Raw genomic sequence first — 23,125 nt, 5'->3', positions numbered from 1 at the left:
AAGGGAGCCAGGCTGCCGGGTGGGAAAGGGAAATCAAAGGGCTCAGGCATGGAAAGGGAAGGAATCGAAAGGGTCCACGAGGGCTTCGGGGAGTGAGTGCAATGACAGGCTAGAACCCCAGGGTAGCATGAGAAGTGCGGGCCAGAGAGCCAGAGAAGGCGCGATGACGGGACTCTGGCCCTGCGACCCCGGCGGGACGAAGCCTGCCAACTTCACCTACCTGGTAGCTTAGAAGTTCGCCCACGTCCATGGTTCCAGACCCAATCAGCACAGGGTATCCTGGTTACCTCCACTCTCGAACCACGGGCCGCTCAATAGCTTTTCCTGCCACACTGCCGTAAAGTGCCTCAGAACCAATAGGATAAAAGAGCGCGAGACCGGAGCCTGCCACACTGCCGTAAAAGGAAGCGCGACCGTAAAGCGCGCCGCATGTTGACTCCGCGGCTTCCGCCGGGATCCTGAAAGGGCGGGCAAGGGGGCGGGGCGGATACTTAAAGGGTGGGAACCTAAAGCTGTGGCAGTTCTCTAAGAGTAGGGAACAGTGCTGGGCTCCCAGATAAACAGAGGTTTGAAATGCCGTGACACATAAGATAGTCAGTCTCATGTGGCTACTGAAGTGTGGCTAGTCCTGAGATGTTAGGTGTGAATCAAATGACACTGGATTTTCAAAATTTGCACAAGTTTTCTTTCGTTCGTTCTTTCTTTTCTTCTTTCTCTCTCTTTTTTTTTTTTTTAGCTTCCTGGGCCAAGGGGTATATATTATGAAATGAATTTGACTTTCTTCTTACTTGTTAAATAAATGTACTTAGTAAATACACTGAAATTGCATATGTGCATTTTCTCTTGGGTTCCCATTAGGCTTCCACTGAACAGTGTGGGCTCACGAAACGGCACCTGGCCATAGATTATTGTTGGCTGAGAAACCGTTTTCCTCTGAGCTTCTGTGTATTCGTCTACATAAGACCCAATGGCAATCAGATGATCTCCTGTCTACCCAAGTAGTATTAAAGTGGCTATTAGGAGGTCTGGAGAGATGGCTCAGCGGTTAGGGCATTTACTCTCCAGAGGACCCTACTTGAGTCCCCAGCACCCATGCTGGACAGCTCACAATGACCTCCAGCTCCAGTTCTAAAGGATCTGATGCCTTCTTCTGGCCTCCATGAACAGCCAGAAGCACACATGCACACACACATACACACATTCTGATAAAAAGAGGTTTCTGGGAAAGAAATTTGCCCGTTACTGAAAGAGTTATGGAGTTTGTCTTCTGGGATTACATGAGACTGCATCCAGAAACCCCATTCAACTGCCCCCAACTATACAGAACTTGTGATTCCTCCAGCTGCCAAATCCTCTCCTCGTTATCCTCCCGGCTAGCACTTCCTATGCTGCTCACAGCCTCAGTCTGCCATTTTGAACTTGATGGTTGATGTTTTATTTATTGGCAGCCTCACTAATTGGACTGCAGGCTCTGAGGGAGGGGGTTGAGTGTGTCATCTTCACCTTCATATCCTCAAAGCCCGGAATAGAGCATGGTAGAGAAGTTTCACAATGGGCTTTGTAAGCTTTGACAAGGAGAATGGATTTGATGTTATCTACATGGGGAAGCTGTTGAGAGGGTTTAAACAAGGATGCTTTCTGCGTGGGTTTCTGTTTTTAAACAGGGTGGCCTGTGCAAACTGCTTTTAACAGAGTTCATTTACATGTCTTTCCCCTCCCATTTGTACAGGTGTAGACTGACCTCAACTGAAGCAGGACAGAGTAATGGTGAGAGCAAATCCTTTGGGCCATGAAAGAAACTGTGTTCTAGTTTGTGCCTTGCTTCAGTCAGCTTGAATAGACAGCCTTGCAAAAACCCAGAGCTAGTTTTCAAAGACTTTTCCGGCAGATTCGCATCAGCTTGGAAACACCCACGATAGAGTGTTTGTGTCCTGAAGACCAAGCCATGCGACAAATCATACAAATCGCAGCTGTCACTTGTTCTTCCAGAGAGCCAGGTGTTAAACATCTGCCAATACACTCCTGGCTCTCAGGCTAGCCGATGTTCCGCCACAGCTAGAATGGCCAAGTTACTTCCCATTTCCCCAGATTGCAGTTTCCTCATCTATAACAGAACAAGTAACTGATAACATAATCAACAAGTAATTGGTAAGAGCCTACTCAATGCTAGATACAATTGGCTCTCAGGATGGAGCTCATGTGTGCTTGTGTTGTATGTACATGCAAGTGTGGACGGACATAGGCCATGGCTCGTGTGTGGAGGTCAGAGGACACCTCGGGTGTTGATACCTTCTGCTTTGAGACAGTCTCTTTGTCGTTTGCTGCTGTGTAGACAAGGCTAGCTGCTCCATGAGTTTCTGCAGATTCTCGTCTCCACCTCCCATCTCAGCACAGAGCACTGGGGTTACAGATGCATGCTCTTGTGCCTGGCTTGGCATGGGTGTTGGGGATTCAAACCCAGGTCTTCATGCTTTCAAGGCAAGTACTTGACACACTGAGCCATCTCCCCAGCTCCAGCACAGAGCTTTGTGTAGGAAAAGGTCTCTTCCTCTAGGAACATACATTGTAGTTGGGGTGGGGGTGGATCTCATACAAAAAAAAAAAAACCATTGTCGAGGGCTGGCATCCTGGGCATGAACATTACGCTCACAGATGTCAGTTACACCCCTGGCCCACAGCTTTTGCCTGCAGTGCAACAGCCTCAGCCTGACACTCCTGGAGACCTGAATTGTTTCCATGTGTACACCTCTCCTGTGTATCCCTTGTCAGTCCCCTCCAGGGATCCTCTGCTCTAGTTCTTTATTGTCACCTGCTAAAACACTTGAAGGGAGCCTGGCCCATGTCACCGTCACTGTTGCTCTACCCAGGACACTATTCCCAGGTACTCCAATAACTACAGGTCCCTACTGGTCCCCAGAGGGGCTGCTGCTCGAATCCTCACAAAAGCAGTGTCATGCTGCACCTTAAAGAAACATGATGTCGTCATTCTCTGGGTTGCAGCCGTTTGGCCTCTGAGGCAGCTCCACTTGTCTCGCACATCTCATCTCTTTCCTCCACGGCATCTCACCATGTGTCAGACCAGGCAGCAGACACTGTCTTGATACCCCATCTTGCTACCTACCCCCAAGTGTCACACAAAACCTCTAAGATTCTTCCCTTTCCTTTAGCTCTCTCCTTCCTTCCTCCCTCCCTCTCCTCCTCATTGCTTTCCTTCTCTTTTTCCTTCTTCCGCAACCCTCCAACTTATCATTTTTCCTTTACGCAGTAGGCATAGTCCTAGATCAGGTCCAGATCTCCCAGTCCTACACAGGGAAGGGTCACAGTAATCTTTCTGAGTAGTGGAGTAAATAATAGATTTTTTTTCCTCTTGCTTTATTTTCTCAATTTCTCCCTTGAGCCAATATTAAATATCATTAACTGAATAATTAAAAATAAAACACTCTTAGCATCACAATATTCATAAAGCTATTGTAAGCCAGTGACTTGAGCTTTGTCAAGTTGCATTCATCTGTCCGCTTTTGGGTGCCTACATCTCCCCAACACACAGTAACCATCAATTTCTCTCTATGATGAACAGCCACTGTTAGTGTTTGAGGAATAGGTTTTGATAGCACTTGTTACATTTTATATGTGTATTTATGTTGTATGCTTTTATTTCTACCACCACAGTATTCCAGAAACGATTTCAGGTGGTGTACAAAGATGCTTGGCACACAGTCAGGGAGAATAAGTTAAAAAAGAAAGCATGAGAAAAGGAAAGTGTGGAAGTGTGAGGAGGAGAATAAAGGAGAGACAAATGAAGACAATACAAAAGAATGCTTGTGTCCTGCTGGCATGCTCTGGGAGGCCCTCTGTTGGGTGTCAGCTGCTCACTAGCAAATACTCCACTGGAATTTTCCCCTCTTGTGCCAACCAGCTCACCTAGTAGTTTTCAAATGAATGCATCTGTGGAATGGCTTTGGAAACTGAACCTAGCTGTGAAGGACCGATGGGCAGAAAGGACAGGCAGATGGCACCACCTTCATTTGTTTCCTTTCTTCCACAGTTTGTTTTTTTTTTTTTTAGATTTATTTTATGTGTGTAGAAGGAGCTGCAGGCCACTTCCCGCGGCCCAGCTCCCGGCCACCTGGCTAGCTTATGCCCCGAAATAACAACACACAAATTGTATTCTATTAAGCACTGCCTGGCCCATTATCTCTAGCCTCTTACTGGCTAACTCTCACATCTTGATTAACCCATTTCTAATAATCTGTGTAGCACCATGAGGTGGTGGCTTACCGGGAAGATTCAGCATGTCTGACCTGGTGGCTGGCTCCATGGCAGCTGCCTCACTTCCCTTCTTCCCAGCATTTGGTTCTGTACACTCCACCCACCTATGTTCTGACCTATCAGGCCAAGCAGTTTATTAATTAACCAATGAAAGCAACAGATAGACAGATGACCCTCCTCCATCATTTCCCCTTTTACTGTTTAAATAAAAAAGAAAGGCTTTCACTTTAACATAGTAAAATTACATATAACAAAACAGTTATCAAGCAAGAATTACACTTACAATATTTATATCTATTTTATCTTTTACCATAACAAAGGAAAACTATAACTATAACTAACCATTCTTCAACTCCATCAAAGACTCCAGAAGGATATAATATTACCTAAGCAAACAAGAAATAAGCAACTTCAAAACTCTAGAAATGACAGAGACATCTCGCTGCCTGGACAGTCATCCAAAGTTCCTCTGTACCGTTGGAGCATCCATCTTCAGCCTACAGGCCCATAGTATCCAGCAGACATTTCCATGAAGCAGGAAATTTCAAAGACAGTTCAGTCACTATCTGCTGTGTTCTGCAGAATGTCTCACAGACTCTTTGATGAATCAGGAACCCCGAAAGACCATCTCACCTTTAGGCAAGTTCAGCAGTCCTCTCTCTGCAGGTTCTCTGTGTCCAGTTTATGCAACAGTCTAAGCAAGAGCAGTTTCTTGCCCAAATGGCTATCAAACTCCATAAGGAGCCTCTTTGATGCCCAACCTCCTCTTGGTGCTGCCAGGAGCAGATGTGTCTCATTGTCACAAACAGCCCTAAGTTATTAAAACATTTTAAATGTCATATTCTGTAGTCTTTGAAAGATATGAAGAATGCCTATCTGAAATATATCTCTACATGTCTAGAAAATCTAACATGACTATAAGCTTGGCTATTATTGATGATTATTCATTAACAACCTATATTTCCTAACTATACATTACATTTTTAAATGAACTACACAATCACAATGCCTTAATCAAGAGCAGAAATACATATACCTATTACAAAGCTGATCTCAAAATCCATACCAATGCAAATTATTCATGTCTATATCATTTCCCCCTTTAAATGTAAAAGAACATTTATAAACAATATTTGGGAATATGGACGCAGTTATTTCTCTCCAAATTGCTTCATGTTGAATGGGGGCACTGTTAATCAGATTTTTCATGGTGTAACCTATGTGCCAGGTTCATCTCAGTCAGCAGTTGAGTGAAGTAATTTTTTGAAGGTGTTCACAGCAACCTTTCAGGAGGGCGTGGTCCATCATAACATATTGGGATAGAAGCAATCCACAGGGTCTCATCCTCTGTGAAAACAAAAGAAGTACTTTTTCAAAGCATCATAACCTTAGATCCACATTTTGAAGTCAAGGTATTTTCAAAATATCTGTCTCAGATTAGTTCAGCTGCAATTATAAACAAACATCTTTTAGCAGCTGTTGCTCCTTCCTCAGCATTCAAACAATTCAATGAGAGTATAATAGCATACAGTGTCAAGATTCTCTGTGTATTTTCCATCTTTGTGTGGCTTTATTTTAACCTCTATTTTGTTTATTTCTACTTTTATTTTTTGAGACAAGTTCTCTGTATTATCTTTGTCCTGGAATAACTGTAGACCAGGCTGTCCTTGAACTCACAGAGGTCCGTCTGTCTCTGCCTCCTCAGTGCTGGGATTAAAGGTGTGTGCTACCACACCTTGAACTCACAGAGATCTGTCTGTCTCTGCCTCCCAGGCACTGGGATTAAAGGCGTGTGCTACCACACCTTGAAGTCACAGAGGTCAATCTACCTCTGCCTCCCAAGTGTTAGAATTAAAGGTGTGTACCACCACACCCAACTACTCTTTTTCTTTCTTTTTTTGTTTATTTTTTTTTTTTTTGGTTTTTTCGAGACAGGGTTTCTCTGTGGTTTTGGAGCCTGTCCTGGAACCAGCTCTTGTAGACCAGGCTGGTCTCGAACTCACAGAGATCCGCCTGCCTCTGCCTCCCGAGTGCTGGGATTAAAGGCGTGCGCCACCACCGCCCGGCTCTTTCTTTTTTTGAACTTTAACCTTTTTCTTTTCTCTCCCAAGCCAGCATATATTTTTAAAACACAGTAGAACATTTAGAGATTTTTTTTAAATCTCTCTTTACTCTATATCTCTCTTTTTCTGACTACATGAGTCTTTAAGGGGAGGATGAAAACCGTGGCTTTGACAACTGGATCCAGCCCATTCCTTAGCTTTCCAGCCTCATGGAGAAGGTACCAGCTGTAGCCATTTTTATTGCCACAACTCTATGGCGTTTTAAGGTCCCTGCCAGCAAGCAAGCTTCAGCATTCTGCTCACAGACCCCACTCAGTCGGACTGCCTGCCTAAAAGAGTCAGAGTTTACCCTGGCAGGACAGCCCAGAAAGCCGGCATTTTAAAAGGTGCAGCTTTTTTCCTGCTACGGCTGAAAAGAAACAAGCATGCATTCAGCTTTTAGTCAACACAACCGTTTAAGTGTTTCGTGGCAGGACCTCTTAAAGAGCTTCAGGGTTTTGCAGCTAAAGCTGAGTCAGGAAGTCTCTCTTAGATAAGAGCGCTTGCTTGCCTCTAGCAAGCAGAGCAGACTGGAGAAATTGCTGCTACCAAGAAAACATGTTTTGCTCTATTCTTTCCCAAGCTTTCTCAGGCTTTCTATAGATTCAGTTATCCATGTCTGGGTGCCATTTGTAGTGATGAGGCAAGCAGGCCTGCTTTTCGTCCCACTCAGCTCCTGCACGGTTAGCTTTACACCTGGAATAACAACACACAAATTGTATTCTTTTAAACACTGCGTGGCCCATTATCTCTAGCCTCTTACTGGCTAACTCTCACATCTTGATTAACCCATTTCTAATAATCTGTGTAGCACCATGAGGTGGTGGCTTACCAGGAAGATTCAGCATGTCTGACCTGGTGGCTGGCTCCATGGCGGCTGCCTCACTTCCCTTCTTCCCAGCATTCTGTTCTGTCTACTCCACCCACCTATGTTCTGACCTATAAGGCCAAGCAGTTTCTTTATTAATTAACCAATGAAAGCAACAGATAGACAGATGACCCTCCTCCATAATATGTGCGTGAGTGTTTTCCTTACATACATGTATGTACATCAGGTGCATGTGTGTTATTCTCAGATGTCATAAAAGGGTTTCAGATCCCCTGGAACTGGAGCTACAGTGATTGTGAGCCACTATGTGGGTGCTGGGAAACCACACCCAGGTCCTCTGCAAGAACAACAAAGGCTCTTAACTACTGAGACATCTCTCCAGTCCATATTGGACGTGTACTTTCTTTTCTTTTTCTTTCTTTTGAAGACAAGATCTGACTATCTAGCCCTGAACGGCCTGGAACTCACTTATGTTGAGCAAGCTGGTCTTGAACTTACAGAAATCTATGTGCATCTGTCTCCAAAGGGCTGGGATTAAAGGTGGGTGCTGCCACACCCAGCTATTGTGGGCAATTTTTATGATGGAACCTAGTATGAGATGGTATTTGGTTCATAAAAATCATATTATTAAATATTTTGGAGTTATTCTGCCACTGCTTTGTGGCATTCTGCAAGCAGGATAATCTCAGAGTTCTTTATCACCAACTAGAAAGTTGGGAACAGTGCTGCCATGCGACCTGTGGACTACGACGTAGCCTGGTTGGAACACTCACAGTGTACCAAGCCCAGTGGCAATCACAGTGAAAGATTTTAATGTTCTTATTTTTTTATAATGGGAGAATTTCATAAACAATGAAATATGATCATATCAACCTCCTTAGTGATGCAAGGTTTTTATTGTGTTTGTTTGTTTGCTTGCTTCTTTGGCGGTGCACAGGCCATGACATGTGTGTGGAGGTCAAAGGGCAACTTGCAGAAATCAGTTCTTTCCTTCTACCATGTAAGCATGGGGATTGAACTCAAATCATCAGCCTCAGCTGCCAGTGTAATTTACCCAATGAGCCACCTCACCCGCATCTTTAACGAACATTAAAAATATACATCTTCTAGAAACTTAGAGTCTAATACAGGACAACAGTGCCTCTTGATTGCAGGAGGGGAGGGTTGCCACTGTCTCTGGCAACTTTGCAGTCTTTGAGCTTTTCTCAGGCTCTTGGTATAAAGGATAGAGAGTCAAGGCTAATAACTGCATTTATTCATGCTGAAGTATGGCTGTGTCTGAATCCCACATGCATGTGTGTGTACCTACTCTGGAGGCAGATGCTCAGTTCTACCCCGTTCTGGCTGTGGGAATCACTTCCCCTCTCTGAGACTCTTTTCCGTCTACACTGAACAACTTTGTAAACCCTAGATCAGGACCCCCATTTGGGGTGTGGGGGTCATGAAAACCTTGGCATCAGTAAAAGCTATCTGAATGCACAATGACCAAAAATTACTTCAAACACAAATTCATAATGGATTTGAAATATCTTTGACAGCACACTTCCTTGTTGTGTCCTGTGGCTGCACTGTAGCCTTGGTTCTGAACACACAACATGTCATGGAAGGCATGAAACACCTTGGCTCAGATTCAAGACCACTGCGTGTCATGAATTGCCGTGCTTGCACTGTGATGGCTTAATTACAGAAAACAAAGATATATATATGTATGTATGTATTCTTACCACCATCCCTCATCATACAAGTGTCAAATTAGTTTATCTTTGAATTATATTGTATTGGAATGTTTGGCTTAAAAAATTACTATTTGAGTTTCTGACCTGAGTTTCATACAATGAAATCATTAATGAATTTTGACTTGAGACTAGGGCAGAATTTCCAATAATTGCTGAAACAGATCTAAACCTTCATCTGTCATTCTGTGCTGTGTATTTCCATGAGGTAGTGTCCTCAGCTTTGGTAAGTAGAAAGTCAAGCTGTCTTTCAATGAAGGGCGTTCCTCTACTGGAGCCCCTCTCACTCTTGAAAATGCATTGTCACTTTTTAAAGAATATTTTTAACACTTATTAATTTATCCTGTGGTGAAAGAGGGTTTGTGCATGTGTCATGGTTTGCATGTGGAGATAAGAAGACAGCCTCTGGGAGCTGATTCTCTCCTTCCAATGCTCAAGTTCTGGAGATCAAACTCAGATCACCAGTCTTGGGGGGCAAGCTCATTCTCCCTGGGGCCAGCTTCCTGGCTCTCTTTCTTACTTTTCCTTAATAAATCTACTTTCTTCTAAAAAATAAAGTCAAGCTGAATAATACTGAAGATGTTCAACATCCTGCCGCAGGAAGTATGTAGCAAAGATTTAACTCTATGTAAAAATAAACACGCTCGCAATCTCATTAGTATGTAAATTTTCTTTCATTTTAATAAGCAGTAAAATTGTATGTACACCAAAGAATTGTTCGCAAATAAATTTCTTTCATCAGTAAATGTTTGACTTTGCACTTATTTATATACCTATGCACCAGAGGTCGCATAAAAATCTTTCAGGCAAAAGGGGACACCAGTAGTAAACATTTAAGAAGGCCTGTTCTATAGAACCTAGAGAGAAATGCTGGCCCTGAGTATGCAATTAACAACAGTATGGGGATTCATTTGTTTATTTCCATATGTGAGTGTGAAATGTGTGTATATGTTTGTGTGTGTGCACAAGCACATGGAAGCCAGAGGGCAGCATCAGTGTCTTTCTCACTTGAATTTTGAGACAAGGTCTTCCACTGAATCTGGAGCTCACTGATTCAGCTAGGCTGACTGACCAATGACTTCAGGGATCTGCTGGTCTCTGCCTGGTAGCACCAGTATTATAGACATGCACTGCAGAACCCTGCTTTTATGAGGGTGCTGGGCATCTTAGCGTGGGTCCTCATGCTTGTGTGTCTGGAACTTTACCCACTGAGCCATCTCCCAACCCCTCTTGAATATTTATTTCTTGTTCACAACAGTCTCTTGAGGGTTTCCGACAGATGGCCTTCTGTGTGTTGACTCAGGCTTCTGTTTCTTTGTACTTTGTGGCTTCAGTGTCTCCTAAGGATCCAGGACCTTTATTTGCTGCCAGTTGGTGGGGGGAGGGGTCACTGAGAGTTGCCTCACCTGTGTTTCACCCCTGTGCTCATCCCAGTTCCATAACACAGCCTCGTGGTTACTGCTACACATAAGAAAGGCCATGAAATGCAGCCCTTCGTGGGCCACAAAGAAGAATGAGTGAGACTCAGTGAGTTCTTAGCCCGAGATCCTCACACTTAGCTCCTGGGACCACAGAAGACTCAGCAAAAGGTGTTGTGCCTGGCACAGAGTAGGTGCTTGGTCAACATGGACATATGAGGCCATAGATACAATAATAGTGTTATTTCTTCAGGAACTCAACCACGAAGTGGGCACTGGGCTTCTGTTTGCTCTCTGGCCCTTCAGATGTCTATGCAAAGCCTGGAGATCACCCTCTCTAAGAGATGAGGAAACCAAGACCCAAAGAGGCTGAGGAGCTGGCCCAAGGTCACATAGCCAGGAGGATCCAATTCAAACCCAAGGAAATGTAGCTCAACAACCTGTGATCTTCTCACCAACTCATGATTCTAGTGGGCACAAAGAACACACACAGATCAGGACCTCAGGGAGCAGCTGCTTTGGTGGCTTTCATAAAGAAGTACAACAAAAAGAATAGTAAGGATACACAGGTCGTACCCTGAAAGGTTATTGGCAAACAACAGGAGGATAATACTAAGCACACTCCTATTCCCTCACCTGTCTGAAGACCCCTGGTCCAGGTGCTCTCCTCCCACCCATCCCTCTTGCATTTCAGTTCAGCTCTCTCCCTCACTGTGATCCCTCCTGTACAAATCCACCGGCCTCCTGGTTTTTCAACGCACCTCTTCACTTTGTGTCCCAGTGGGTCTGAGAAAGACCCCAATGAATCCTTGTCTCGCCACACATTCTTCATTCGCCTAAAAAAATATTTTGTGCTGAGCACTAGGGTTGAGTCTGATGGTTAAGACAGACAGGAATCAAACACTCATACCAACAAACTCAGAAAAAGAAACCGGATCTCTGAGTACAGAACAAAGGGAATCCGAGACAGCCTAGAGATGTCACCGGGCTGCCCAGGGATGTAAAAGGATAGGGAGGGATTATTCATGTGGGGGAGCAGGACCAGATGTACAAAGGATCTGTGTTGAGAGGAAGCATCTTTGAAGAGCAGAAAGGAGGCCAGAATTGCTCAGGCCAAGAGTGGGATGGAGAGTGGGATGCAGGGAGGAAGTAGAAGTGGGAAGGCGCTGGACCACTAAGGCCCAGAAGAATGGAGATAAATATTTAGTCTTCATTCCCAAGAGTGGAGACAAACCCATCAGAGGGTTTTAAGCCAGCAGATGTGTCTGCGGGTTGAGATGCTGATGTCCCTGTATCCTGGCTTTTCATTGGCTTTTCATTTTCCCGTTAGATAAAGACCTCTGGCAGCTGAATGCCCAGCCCCTCCCTCTTCCAGCAGGAGATTCTAAAGTACAGTCAGCTGCTCTCTGGCTCTCAAGGCCTCTGGGGGCTTCAGCCCCAGGTACCCAAAGTATAATCTGCTCCCAAAGCCCTCTGTTGTTCCTTTTCCTGTCTTACCAACTCCCTATTTCCAGGAGTTCCCTGGGATGACCCCCAGACAAACCCCATATGCTCAACCTTTATCTTATACTTCCTAGAAAAAAACCCAAAGAAGCCAGCCTGCAATAAAGACAATTAGCTTGAGCGAGAGCAGGGAGCAGGGAGCAGGAAGAGCTGCTGTCTGGGTTTTGAGAGACCTCCTCCTGGGTGGCAGCTCTGGGCAGAGCATGGCATCTCATCAGCAGGACTATGAGGTGCAGTGGCCACGCTGAGAAAGGGAGGGGCCTGTGGGAAGCATTGCCCAAGCTTCTGTCCACCCTAGCAGGGAGGCAGGGGGAAAGGCCAAGAATACATATGTTAATATTTCTACGCATGTCACAGAACAGCTTGTAGCCAGCAGATTTTCTGGAACTCTCTGCTGTCTTTTCACCCTGCCTTGACACATCAGACTCTAGAAGAGCCCAGCTGCCATGTCCCGGGGAAGCCAGCATTTTCTCCTGTAGGGCAGGATCCAATAACAGTGTTCTCATCCAATAAAGGAGGCTGGCGCACAGGGACAAAATATTGAATTAAAAACAATACCAGAGCCGCCGAGCTCACACCACCTCTGAACTGCCTGTGCATGCTTCTGCTCTGCAAATTGGTAGCGGGAGCCCCAGGGAAATACTGTCCAGGAAAGGAGGGGCAGGAAGAGGCAGGTAGTAGGGGGAGGGGAGGAGAGAAGCAGCAAAGTCCTGGCCACAGCTGGCTGAGCCAACACTAAGGAGCAGAGCAAGGATTCAGCTTCAGAAACGGGGCCCTAAGCTCTGGCCCTGGCCTTGGCCAGGGCTGCAGGGAGTTCATTCTGGAGCAGGTGATGCCCGCGTTCACTCACAGCTCTAAGGTCAGACACTCCTGGGTTTGCAGCATAAGTCTACCCTACCAACGGGTTCTGTGACCTTGGGTGAGTCCTCAGAGACCCTGAACTTCTGTTGTTATCTCAAGGCCTCATCCAGGACTGTACTGTGTTTAGACATCATTCAATTCTAGCCCCTGGTCCCTTCCAAAACTCCGAAGAGTTATTTCATCTGCCCAGGATCACACAGCCGGGAGCAGCTAAGTCTCAGACCAAAGCGGTGGAACTTCTGCAGGCTCCTGCTCGGGTCCTCCCAAACTATTGCCTTCAAACCTGTTTACTATTGTGACAGTATCAAGAGGTAATACCTACGGGAGGTGACAAGGTCACAGGGCAGAGCCCACACAAATAGGATTAGTGCCTGCCTTAAGCAGGGTTTCTATTGCATGATAAACACCGTGACGAAAAGCAGCTTGGGGAAGAAAGAGTTTATTTCATCTTACAGCTTCTAAGTCCATCATCCAGGAATGTCAGAACAAGAACTCAAGGCAGGAACCTGAAGGCAGGAACTGATGCTGAGGCCATAAGGGGGTGCTGCTTACTGGCTTGCTCCCCATGACTGGCTCAGCCTGCTTTCTTATAGAACCCAGGACCACCAACCCAGGGGTGAAACTGCCCACAGTGAGCCCGGACCTTGTACATCAGTTATTTATCAAGAAAATGCCCTACGTACTTGCCTAAAGGTCAATCTTGAGAGCTTGTTGGAAATTCTAACAGGGGAGCATAGCAACTTGTATGCCCTTGACTGAAGACGGGTCCTCCTCTAGGGGTGTAGCTCAGTTTGCAGAGTGCCCTGGTACCTCTGCCACAGGAATATCAGCATGACCACACTCCAAGTGCTATGGTGCCCAGAGTACTGTATCTGACGCTTCTAGCACCTCCCTATTCCCCTGACCCAGGCATTGTAATGCCAAGGCCTCCAACCCTGCCTACCCACCAATGCTATACGCTGGGCTGGGACACATGAGCCTTGGGTGGCCCCAACTTTAGAGTAGGCATGGGGTATGTGATGGATAGCTTTAATTATCAATTCGACACAATCTAGACTCGCCTGGGAAGAGGGTCTCTCTCTGAAAACACCACAGCCATCAGAGTGTCAGTCCTTAAAAAGCAAGAAGGAAGTCCAGTTCAACATGACTCCATAGCCAGTGTTGGCTCAAACTTCCAGAATTTATTTTAGGAGTTACTGAAGCACAGATCAATTTTGGGAAATGTTTCCTGATGATAATTAACCCAATCTTGCAAGGACCAGGCCACTGCGGGTGGTGCCACCCCTGACAGGTGGCCCTGGGTTGTGTGTGTGTGTGTGTATATATATATATATATATATATGCAAGCCGAAGGACTCGAGAGGTGGCTCAGTGAGAAAGCACTGGCTGTTCATGCAGAGAACTTAGGTTTGAATCCAGCACCTACATGGCATCTCGCAATCACCTGTAACTCTAGTTACTGGGGATCTAATTTCCTCCTCTGGTCTCTATGGGCACCAGGCATGCACATGGTATATGCACATATACATAGGCAAGACATCCATATACATGAAATTTAAATTAAAAAAAAAATTTTAAGCAAGCTGAGCAAGCCATGGGAGCAAGCCAGTAAACAATGTTCTCTATTGAGCGTTGCTTTGGTCTCTGCTTCGGTTCCCAACCCCAAGATCCTGCCTTAAACACATGTCCTGGCTTCCTTCGGTGCTGAACTATAAACTATAAGATGAAATAAACTGTTTCCTCCCCAAATGCTTTGAGTCATGGTGTTTCACAGCGATAGAAAGCTAGCAAGAACATGTGCCATTCTCTGTGGCCCTTCCATCTGATGCCAGAGTCCTGTGATGTTTTACCTTCATCTCCAGAAACTAAAATCTTGGGCATTAAATGACATGCCCAAGGTCACACATCTAGCAAGTAGCTGAGCTGAGGCTTGGCTTGTCCTGCACCCTTGTCTTCCTTAATCCCAGCTACAAGACTGAACTACAAAAACAATCGCTTGATTAAGCATCTACTTTTCCTTGTATCAGCCAGAAGGCCTTGGGGCTGCAGAAAGGCAATACCAGTCTCACGGGTTAACAAGGAGACATTAAGTTCTGAGGTGAGGTAGTGGGGGAGTCACCCATCCCATGGCTCCATGCCCTGCCCCACTCCCCACTGTGACAATATGAGAACTAAGTTTTATGCATTTGTTCACAGGATGATTGACACACCGCCAGACATTATACGTAGATACAGCCACGTCCGTCAACAAAGCCACGACTTTTTCTTTCTGAGAAACAACAAAATCCTTTCTGGAAGCCCGTAGGCTAGGCAAGCACTGCTCACATCTCACTGGGCAGAATTGTTCCCGCTTCCAGACTCATCGCTCACTCTGCAATTGGGACTGCCTGGCTCAGTGCAGTAGCCCTGGGCCATCTGCAGGGAAATGACCCACCCTCCAAATCAATGTTCTATTTGAAAAAGAAAAGAGCAGCGATTTGCACAGGGTAAGCAGACAAAAGTGGGCGCAAGCCTTTCTGGCTTTCTTCTAGCTTCCCAATACCTTTAGCCCTAATACTTGACTTCTTTTGCTACCTTATTTTTGTTGTTGTTTGTTGTTTGTTTGTTTGCTTGCTTGTTTTTTAAGACAGGGTTTCTCTGTGTAGCCCTAGCTGTCCTGGAACTCACCCTGTAGACCAGGCTGGCCTCGAACTCACAGAAATCCACCTGCCTCTGCCTCCCGAGTGCAGGAAAGGTGTGCACCACCACTGCCCAGCCTTGCTATCATTTTTAAAGTCAGCACACATTCAGTATCCACCCTGATGGGTTTCACTACAATTTCACCTGTGGATGCTGCATGCTCCATTACCTTCTCTTACTCCTCCTCCACTCACACTGGTCCCCTTCACCCTCCCCAATAGTCCCCCTCAGCTTTGATGTCACACATACATGCCTAGATTCACGTGAGGGAAAGTATGCACATTTGTCTTTCTTTTTCTCGATTTTTTCTTGAACATTTTATTTATTGTGTGTGTGTGCACACGCATGTGTAAACATACCCGCCACTGAGCACATACGGAGATCAGAGGAGAACTTGTGGGAGTCAGTTCTCCCCTTCCTAGGAGGTGAACTCCGGTGGACAGGCTTGGCCACAGGCACCTTTACCTGCTGCGTCCTCTCGCTGCCCCAGCAAACTTGTCTAAGCCTTCTTCTCTCACTTAACATGCTGCTCTCCAGTTCCACCATTTCCTCTCTAAGGACATAACTTTCTTTACTTTTGACAGTTTCATAAATATAGACAACAGGTTCTTGCTGTAGCTCACCCATTAGCTTCTGTTATCCGTCTTCCTTTCCCTCTGAGACCCTTCTTTCCACCTAGTTTCCCAGTGGCCACACCATAAATAAAATAATGTGCCCCCCCACCCAAGAAACCATTCGCATTAATGATGCCCCCCAGAAGCCATTCACAGTCATTAGCGCCTCAGAAGGGGTGGAGCCTTGTGGGACCTCCTCTGTCCTTGCTGTGTGTTTATGACTGCAGCAGCCATGTCATACCTGGATGGCAGTGTTCCATGACAAGTCTTCCCATCCTCCAACTCTTTCCACTCTTGCTTATGAAATGTTCCCCGGGCCTTGGTGGAGGAAGACATAATGTTATTCTTCATCATGACTGAATTGTGCGTAACCACATTTTCTTTAGCCAGCCTCCTATTGGTGGACTCCTAGGCTGGTCTCAGATCTCGACTCTTGTGGATGGTGCACCGTGAACACAAACATGTGTGCATGTCTGCTATGTGTTGACTTAGAGTCCTGGGGTATATACCAGGAGTGGTATAGCTGGTCCTAGGGACATTCTATTTTTAGCTCATTGAGAGCCTCCACACTGATTTCTGCAGTAGCTGCACCATTTTATAGCCCACCAGCAGTGAATAAGGGTTCCTCTTCCCCCACATCTCGGCCAGGAGTTCATGTCATTTGCCTTCCTAATGACAGATATTCTGACTGGAGTAAGATGAAATCTCAAAGCGGTTTTGATATGCATGTCCCCAACAGCTGAACAAGTCAAACATCTTTTCATACATTTATTGGATATTTGCTCCTGCCCCACCCCCACCCCCACCAGCTTTTGGAACCAGAACATTAGAACATTTATCATGTGACTGAAGACTGAAGTCCTCAAGGTGAACTAGATGCTGCAACAGCTGCCTTTCTTGGTTTAGGGGCCGTTCCTTCATGGAGTCCATGTCTGAACCTGTGTTAATGATAATCTTTAGGTACATCATTTGCCCAGTCCCGGGAGTGTGTCTTCTCTCAGTCTTGGCACTCCCTATTTTACTTCCTCTCATTCCGGGCAGGAAGCCATGTTTGTCAGGGGTCCATTTCTGGAGGTGGTAGTCCTTAGAGCCACAGAGTGGCTCAGCGGGTGCAGCTGACTGGACACTTTCCTAAAGCCACCGGTCCCTTCGCCATCTTGCTTCTGCCTAAGAGAGTGTGTGTCTCCTTTTGAGAACTCTGTTTATGGACTGGATGACTGGGGGAGGAATTGTTGAATTCTTTATTCTGCTAAGTAACATTTTAGCTCCCTCTTGAAGGACCATCAGAAAGCCTGCCTTTCCCAGGTAGTCTTCTACAACATCCTCCATCAGGCTGCCTAGTGGCCCCTCATCCAGTCTCTGTTTCCTCATCTGTGTAAGGATTCATCTTTCTTAAGGCATGCTTGAGAAATAGGGTAGACCATGTATCTGGTATTATTGTCAGTAATCTCCTTGGGAAGAATAGAGGGAGGGAGACCAGACTGGGCAAAATCCAGTCCCCAGCAAGAGGAAGGCAAAAGTCCTTTCAAGGTGCCAGCACCCAGGCCCCTCTCCCATCATTCCCCGCCCCTTGACTCTCCCAGCAAAGCCATTTTTCATCCCCAAAGTCATTTGGCTTAGAGCGAGGGGAAAGAGGCAGTGGCAGGGTCTGTATTGTGCTGGCCTGGCCACCATCCATCACCCGAACGACAGGAACTCACCTCCCACAAATAAAGTTATGACAAGCGTCCCCAACCCATTCTTTCAGCCGTAGCCTCCCTGTTTCCATCATCTATGACATTATAAGCCATCAGCCAAGTTGTTTGTCATGCCTCTGACAGGGCCTTGGCAACACGGGCAGGGGACCATGCCAAGGTATAGTTGTGCCGGGGCAAGTGCCCGCCCCCACTGCTGCGGGTGATCCTGCTATTCCACACTTGCTCTGAGAAAGTCTTTCTTCCCTTGGAAGCAGGAGTCCAGTTGTGGTGCAGGTAACAGCAAATATTAGTGAAGTTCCTCCTGTCCCCAAACCTGTAAGGTGTCCATGTGGTCACAAAGAGAAGTCAGGTGCATTGATGACCTTAGGGAGCGCCCAGTCCCAGTGTGAACAGAAAGGAAATGGTGTGGACAGGCAGTGCAAGGACACCGCGGGTACTCTGGGAGTAAAGAGATGGGGTCACAGAGAGACTGGGGCAGGAGGTGGCATTTCAGCTGAGACCAGCAGAACCCAGAGTAAAGACACAGCGAACATAAAGAAGGTAGTGGAAGGCCTCTTCTGTCCTCCTAAAGCATAAACCCTCACCAAGTCCCCCCAAGCACCAAAACGCAGTGGTGAGCAGAGCCCGGGGAGGACAGAGGGAGGGCTAAGTACCTGGCTAGCAGAACACACATAGACGGTTCTACATCCATTGTCTGGAGCTCTTGTACCAAGTGACCTCAAACTACGGGAATGCATTCGCTCCTGCAGACCTGGTGTCTCTGGAGTCCATGTAGCAGGGCTGTTTCGTGTCTGTTTCCTGGATTCCAGGGGCTGTGGCCAGACCTGGGCTTTCCTTGGCTGGTGGACACATCCCTCTTAATCTCCTCTGTTCTCTGTAATCACATGGCTGTCCCACTGTTGCCAGCTCTCACGCCTCCTTCTTCTGATAAGAAAACCTGCTAGCCAGGCCTGGGCCTCATGCCTGTAATCCCAGCTCAGGAGGCTAAAGTCAGCATGCGTGGCATGGTGAGACCCTTCTCAGAAGGATGGGGAGGGGGATAAAAAGGGAAATGAGGGGAGAGGTGGGGAAAATAGGGAGAGGGGAGAAGAGGAGTCCTGTCTATAGTCCACGGCCATCCATGGATTTGTCTTGAGTTCTTGTGCTATTTATTTCTACAAAGACCCGATTTCCTATAAGGTCAGTCTCAGAGGGACCTAGGATTAATACTTTGACATATGTTAGGGGTCAGTTCTGTTCAGTACTGTTCAGTACACGGCAGACCCAGAGGCAAGAGAACATACCAAGTTCTGGGGACAGGTGTCTTAGTGTGACTGGAACATCAAGACAGAGTCACCTCAGTCCTGTTTGTACCATCAGTGAGCAAAATGAACAAGGCCAAGCCCCCTGATTATCTCTGGGCCTTGGTCCATTGTCGGCCATGTGAACTTATTCTTCCAGCTTCTCAGGGCTGTTTCAGGGCAGAAGGTAGTCATTCCCTCCAGGGGTGGGGAAGAAGGCTCATTCAGTAAAGCGCTAGCGCTGCAAGCATAAGGACCTGAGTTCGATCCCCAGTAGGCACATAAAAAGCTAGCTGCAGGATTGTATATGTGTAACCTCACAGCTGGGGAGGCAGAAACGGACTGATCCCTGGCTCATCAGCCAGGCAATTTTCATCTACCCCATTGATAAGTTCCACCTTCAGTGAGAGATCTCTCAAAAAAAATTTTTTTTAAGTTGGTGTGCAATCGAGGAACACGGCCAACACCAACTTCTGACTTACAAACGTGCACGCATGCACACACACACACACACACACACACACAGCACCGCCTCATCCACTCTTGTATATAAATCAGGGACAGAAAGCAACCCAAACTGGCCTAAGCAATAGAAGACTGTGTTAGCTTTTGTATTGAGAATGCCTAAGAATGAAACTGCTTCCGGCTCTGCTGGCCCCAGGCTCCAGATGGTGTGTTCAGGATCATTGCACCCCACCTACCCTCTGGATTTTGCGCTGCATCGAAAGCCGCTAATGAACCTGACTACCTACCACGCATGCTAAGTAGCCATCGGAAGAGGGGACCAAGCAAGACCCAGTCACAAGGTATATCAGGATCTTTCCCAGAATCCGAAGCATGAAAATTGGCACTGCCAGGCAGGGGCTGTTTGTCTGCGTTTGACAGCTCATGGCCCAGGCTAGATGGCAAAAGTTTGTTCAATGAGAATTGGCTCCTTGCCAATGATCAAAAGATACCTAGAGGGTCTGAGGAGGGTCTGCTGCGGGGATTGGTGGGTGTTGAATGCCTGTTGTCCTGGAAGAGGCCTGGAGGATGACGGCAGTGGCTCCCTTCCCAGAGGGGAGCGAGGATGTCTTCAGAGTGTCCTCTCTGCCCCATGCACCTGCCACCACCTGCTTGCCAAGGAGATCAGAAGACACAGGGGTGCACAGAAAACAGGGGTGCACAGGGGCTTTCCTCCAGCTGGTCCCAGACCCAGGGGGTCCCTCGAGAGGTGACAGACATTGCTAAAGTCCGAAAATAAAAGCCACTCCTTGCTTGGAGATCCCAGAGTTCTAGAATCTTCCTGACTCATTTCCTAAGTACTAGGATTATGAGCCACCACAACTGACTTGTGGTTTAAATATGAAGCAACTCAACCCACAATGGTGGTTTGAATGAGAATGGTCTCCATATGGTCATATTTGAATGCTTGGTCCCTGGTTGGTGAACTGTTTGGGAAGGATAAGAAGTGCGGTCTTGGAGGAGGAGGCATGTCACTAAGGTAGGTTTTGAAGTTTCAGAACGCTCACACACCAGGCCCAGTGTCTCCCTTTTTGCTTCCTGTTTGTGAATCGGATGTAAACGTTCAGCTACCGCTCCAGTGCCACGCCTTCCTGCCTGCTGCAGTGCTCCCAGCCATGGCAATCATAGTCAAAGTTTGCCCTCTGAAACTTTAAGGCCTAGTAAGCTCTTTCTTTCATTTGCATTATGAGGTGGCCATAAGCCTTAGGGAGCCAGGCACAGAGATTCATTTTGAATATGGAGTGTCCCCAAACAGGCTTTTGTGGGCTGGAGAGATGGCTCAGAGGTTAAGAGCATTGCCTGCACTTCCAAAGGTCCTGAGTTCAATTCCCAGCAACCACATGGTGGCTCACAACCATTGGTAATGAGGTCTGGTGCCCTCTTTTGGCCTTCAGGCATACACGCAGAAAGAATATAATAAATAAATAAATATTAAAAAAAAAAGAAACCAAACAGGTTTTTGTATCAAAGGTTTGGTTTCCAGCTGGTAAGCTAAGAAATGACTATCATTACTCTGAACTAATCAATGGACTCGCTCATCAGTGGATGCACAATTGATTCATAATAATTATGGGGGTGTGGAAACTAGGAGGTGGGGATCTTCTAGAAGGCAGCAGGTCACTCGCGGAAGGGTCAGCCTTCAAAGGGTAGATCTTGTCATGAACCGTGTTTCTCATTCTGTGTCTGCTTCTGACTGCTGGGAGGTGAGCTGCTGCTCTCTGCCGGTCTTTCCACCCTGATGTTCCTGCCTCACCACTGGTCCTTAAACAACAGAGCTAGCTGGCCAAGGGCTGAGACTGAGCTGAACATCTTTTTCCTCCTTTCCATTGACTTGCTTGGGATTTTATCGTCCATCTCCTTTTGGTTGACTTGCTTGGGGATTTTGTTGTTGCTAACCCAGCCCCTCACTTTCTCATCCATCTCCTGAACATGAATATAAGTAACTCTGCCCCAACTTTACACACGGAAAAGCTGATGGGCCAGGCTAGGATGTCAGATCTATACTTCTCTCTCGATACACAAACGACCGAGGGAAAGAAAAGATGTGTATCATGTACTCATACCAGTTTTTGAGATGAAGGGACATTTTTAAGAATCAAAGACCAAAATGGAGAAAATGAGAATTTTTTTAATAAAATTAAATTTATTTATTTATTTATTTTGGTTTTTTGAGACAGGGTTTCTCTGTAGCTTTGGTGCCTGTCCCGGAACTAGCTCTTGTAGACCAGGCTGGCCTCGAACTCCCAGAGATCTGCCTGCCTCTGCCTCCCAAGTGCTGGGATTAAAGGCGTGCGCCACAACTGCCCGGCTTAAAATTAAATTTATTTTATTTGACTTGAAAGACTGTCTTTTTATTCTGAGTTCATGTTCTTCCCTTCACAGAGTCACATTAATGGAAAATGGTTATTATGGTCATTGTTGAACTTAAAAATGTTTTTTTAGATAAAATAAAAATGTAGTAATCTTACATTGCTCTCTCTCTCTCTCTCTCTCTCTCTCTCTCTCTCTCTCTCTCTCACACACACACACACACACACACACACACACACACACGAGTGTTTTGGGATCTAGAGAGATGGCTAGGTGTTTAAAAGCCCTGAGTCTCTTCCAAAGGACTTGGACTTGTGTTCCCAGCACCAACAAGACAGCTCACAACAATCTGTAACTCTAATACCAGGGCATCTGACACCCTCTTCTGGCCTCCAAAGGTGTCAGGCGTCATGTGGCACAGAGGCATACATGTAAGCAAAACAGCCACATGCACAAAAATGAAATAAACCTACAAAGAATTTAAAAATATTTAGTATTGCATTGGCCCCCAAAACTTAAAAAAAAAACAAAAACAAAAACAAAAAAAACCAACAACTAGAAACACAGAATCAGAAGCCAGGTAGCATGGTTGATCATTTTGGTCTCTGATGGGGACCAGTCTCAGTGACTATTTTGACAGCCTAGCCTAAGGCAGCTCTCCCCACCCCTCTCCCACCTTGTTCTGTTTTTCCTCTACTCCTCTTTCCCGTTCCTTTCCTTGGGGGAAGCTCAGCGTGTTCAAGAGCATCTTATTCATGCAGGTTCCTGTTTATTATCTGCTGTCTGAATCTGTATGCAGACAGCATGGGGTCTCGTTCTCCTGCTCACCTCGGCCTAGCATGCTCTTGGTGCGGAGTAGGTGCTTGGAAAGTGTTTGCAGGAGGAAAGGAAGGAGGGAAGGGGGAAGGGAAGGAGTCACAGAGGGAAGAGCCATGGAGCTTGGGACCTCAGTTTGGAGAATGTCAGTCCGGTGCGACTGTCACTGTGGATCCTCAATGCCATCACCCTTCTTCATCTCCGTGACCTCGGCAAGCACCCAGAGCCAATAGCAGCCCTCCCTTAAGAACCTGCCTTTATGCCCCATCCCACAGCTGCCCCTGGAGCCCCTTTTCCCCAATCCACAGTCACACAGGCACATAGGGTTAATGTGAGATCCAGCCCCATCCCAGGGGGCCCTAGGGATTGGTGGCCCCATGCCCCATTTCTCAGCCATTTATTTACAGCTGAGCCCTGACTGCCCAAGCCAGTGTCTAATGGCTGCCTGCTCTCTCACCTCCCAAATGCCTCCCTTTATTAAGCCTTTGCTTCCAGTTCTGTTTTGGGGGT

General features: G+C 46.5%; 1 protein-coding gene across 1 annotated transcript in view; it reads right to left on the bottom strand.

Annotated features, from left to right (window-relative positions):
* Positions 1-346, bottom strand: part of Ctnnbl1 (catenin beta like 1) — a 166,068-nt gene extending 165,722 nt beyond the window's left edge. Inside the window, exon 1 of the mRNA XM_075962847.1 lies at positions 221-346. Within this exon, the coding sequence (XP_075818962.1) occupies positions 221-250 (30 nt within the window). The 5' untranslated portion in view covers positions 251-346. The remainder of the gene's footprint in view (positions 1-220) is intronic.
* Between the last annotated feature and the right edge of the window lie 22,779 nt (positions 347-23,125).

Source organism: Microtus pennsylvanicus, chromosome 2, assembly GCF_037038515.1.
Source record: "Microtus pennsylvanicus isolate mMicPen1 chromosome 2, mMicPen1.hap1, whole genome shotgun sequence".
Taxonomy (NCBI): domain Eukaryota; kingdom Metazoa; phylum Chordata; class Mammalia; order Rodentia; family Cricetidae; genus Microtus; species Microtus pennsylvanicus.
Note: the sequence above shows the minus strand (reverse complement) of the source record. Positions and strands in the feature narration are given on the sequence as shown.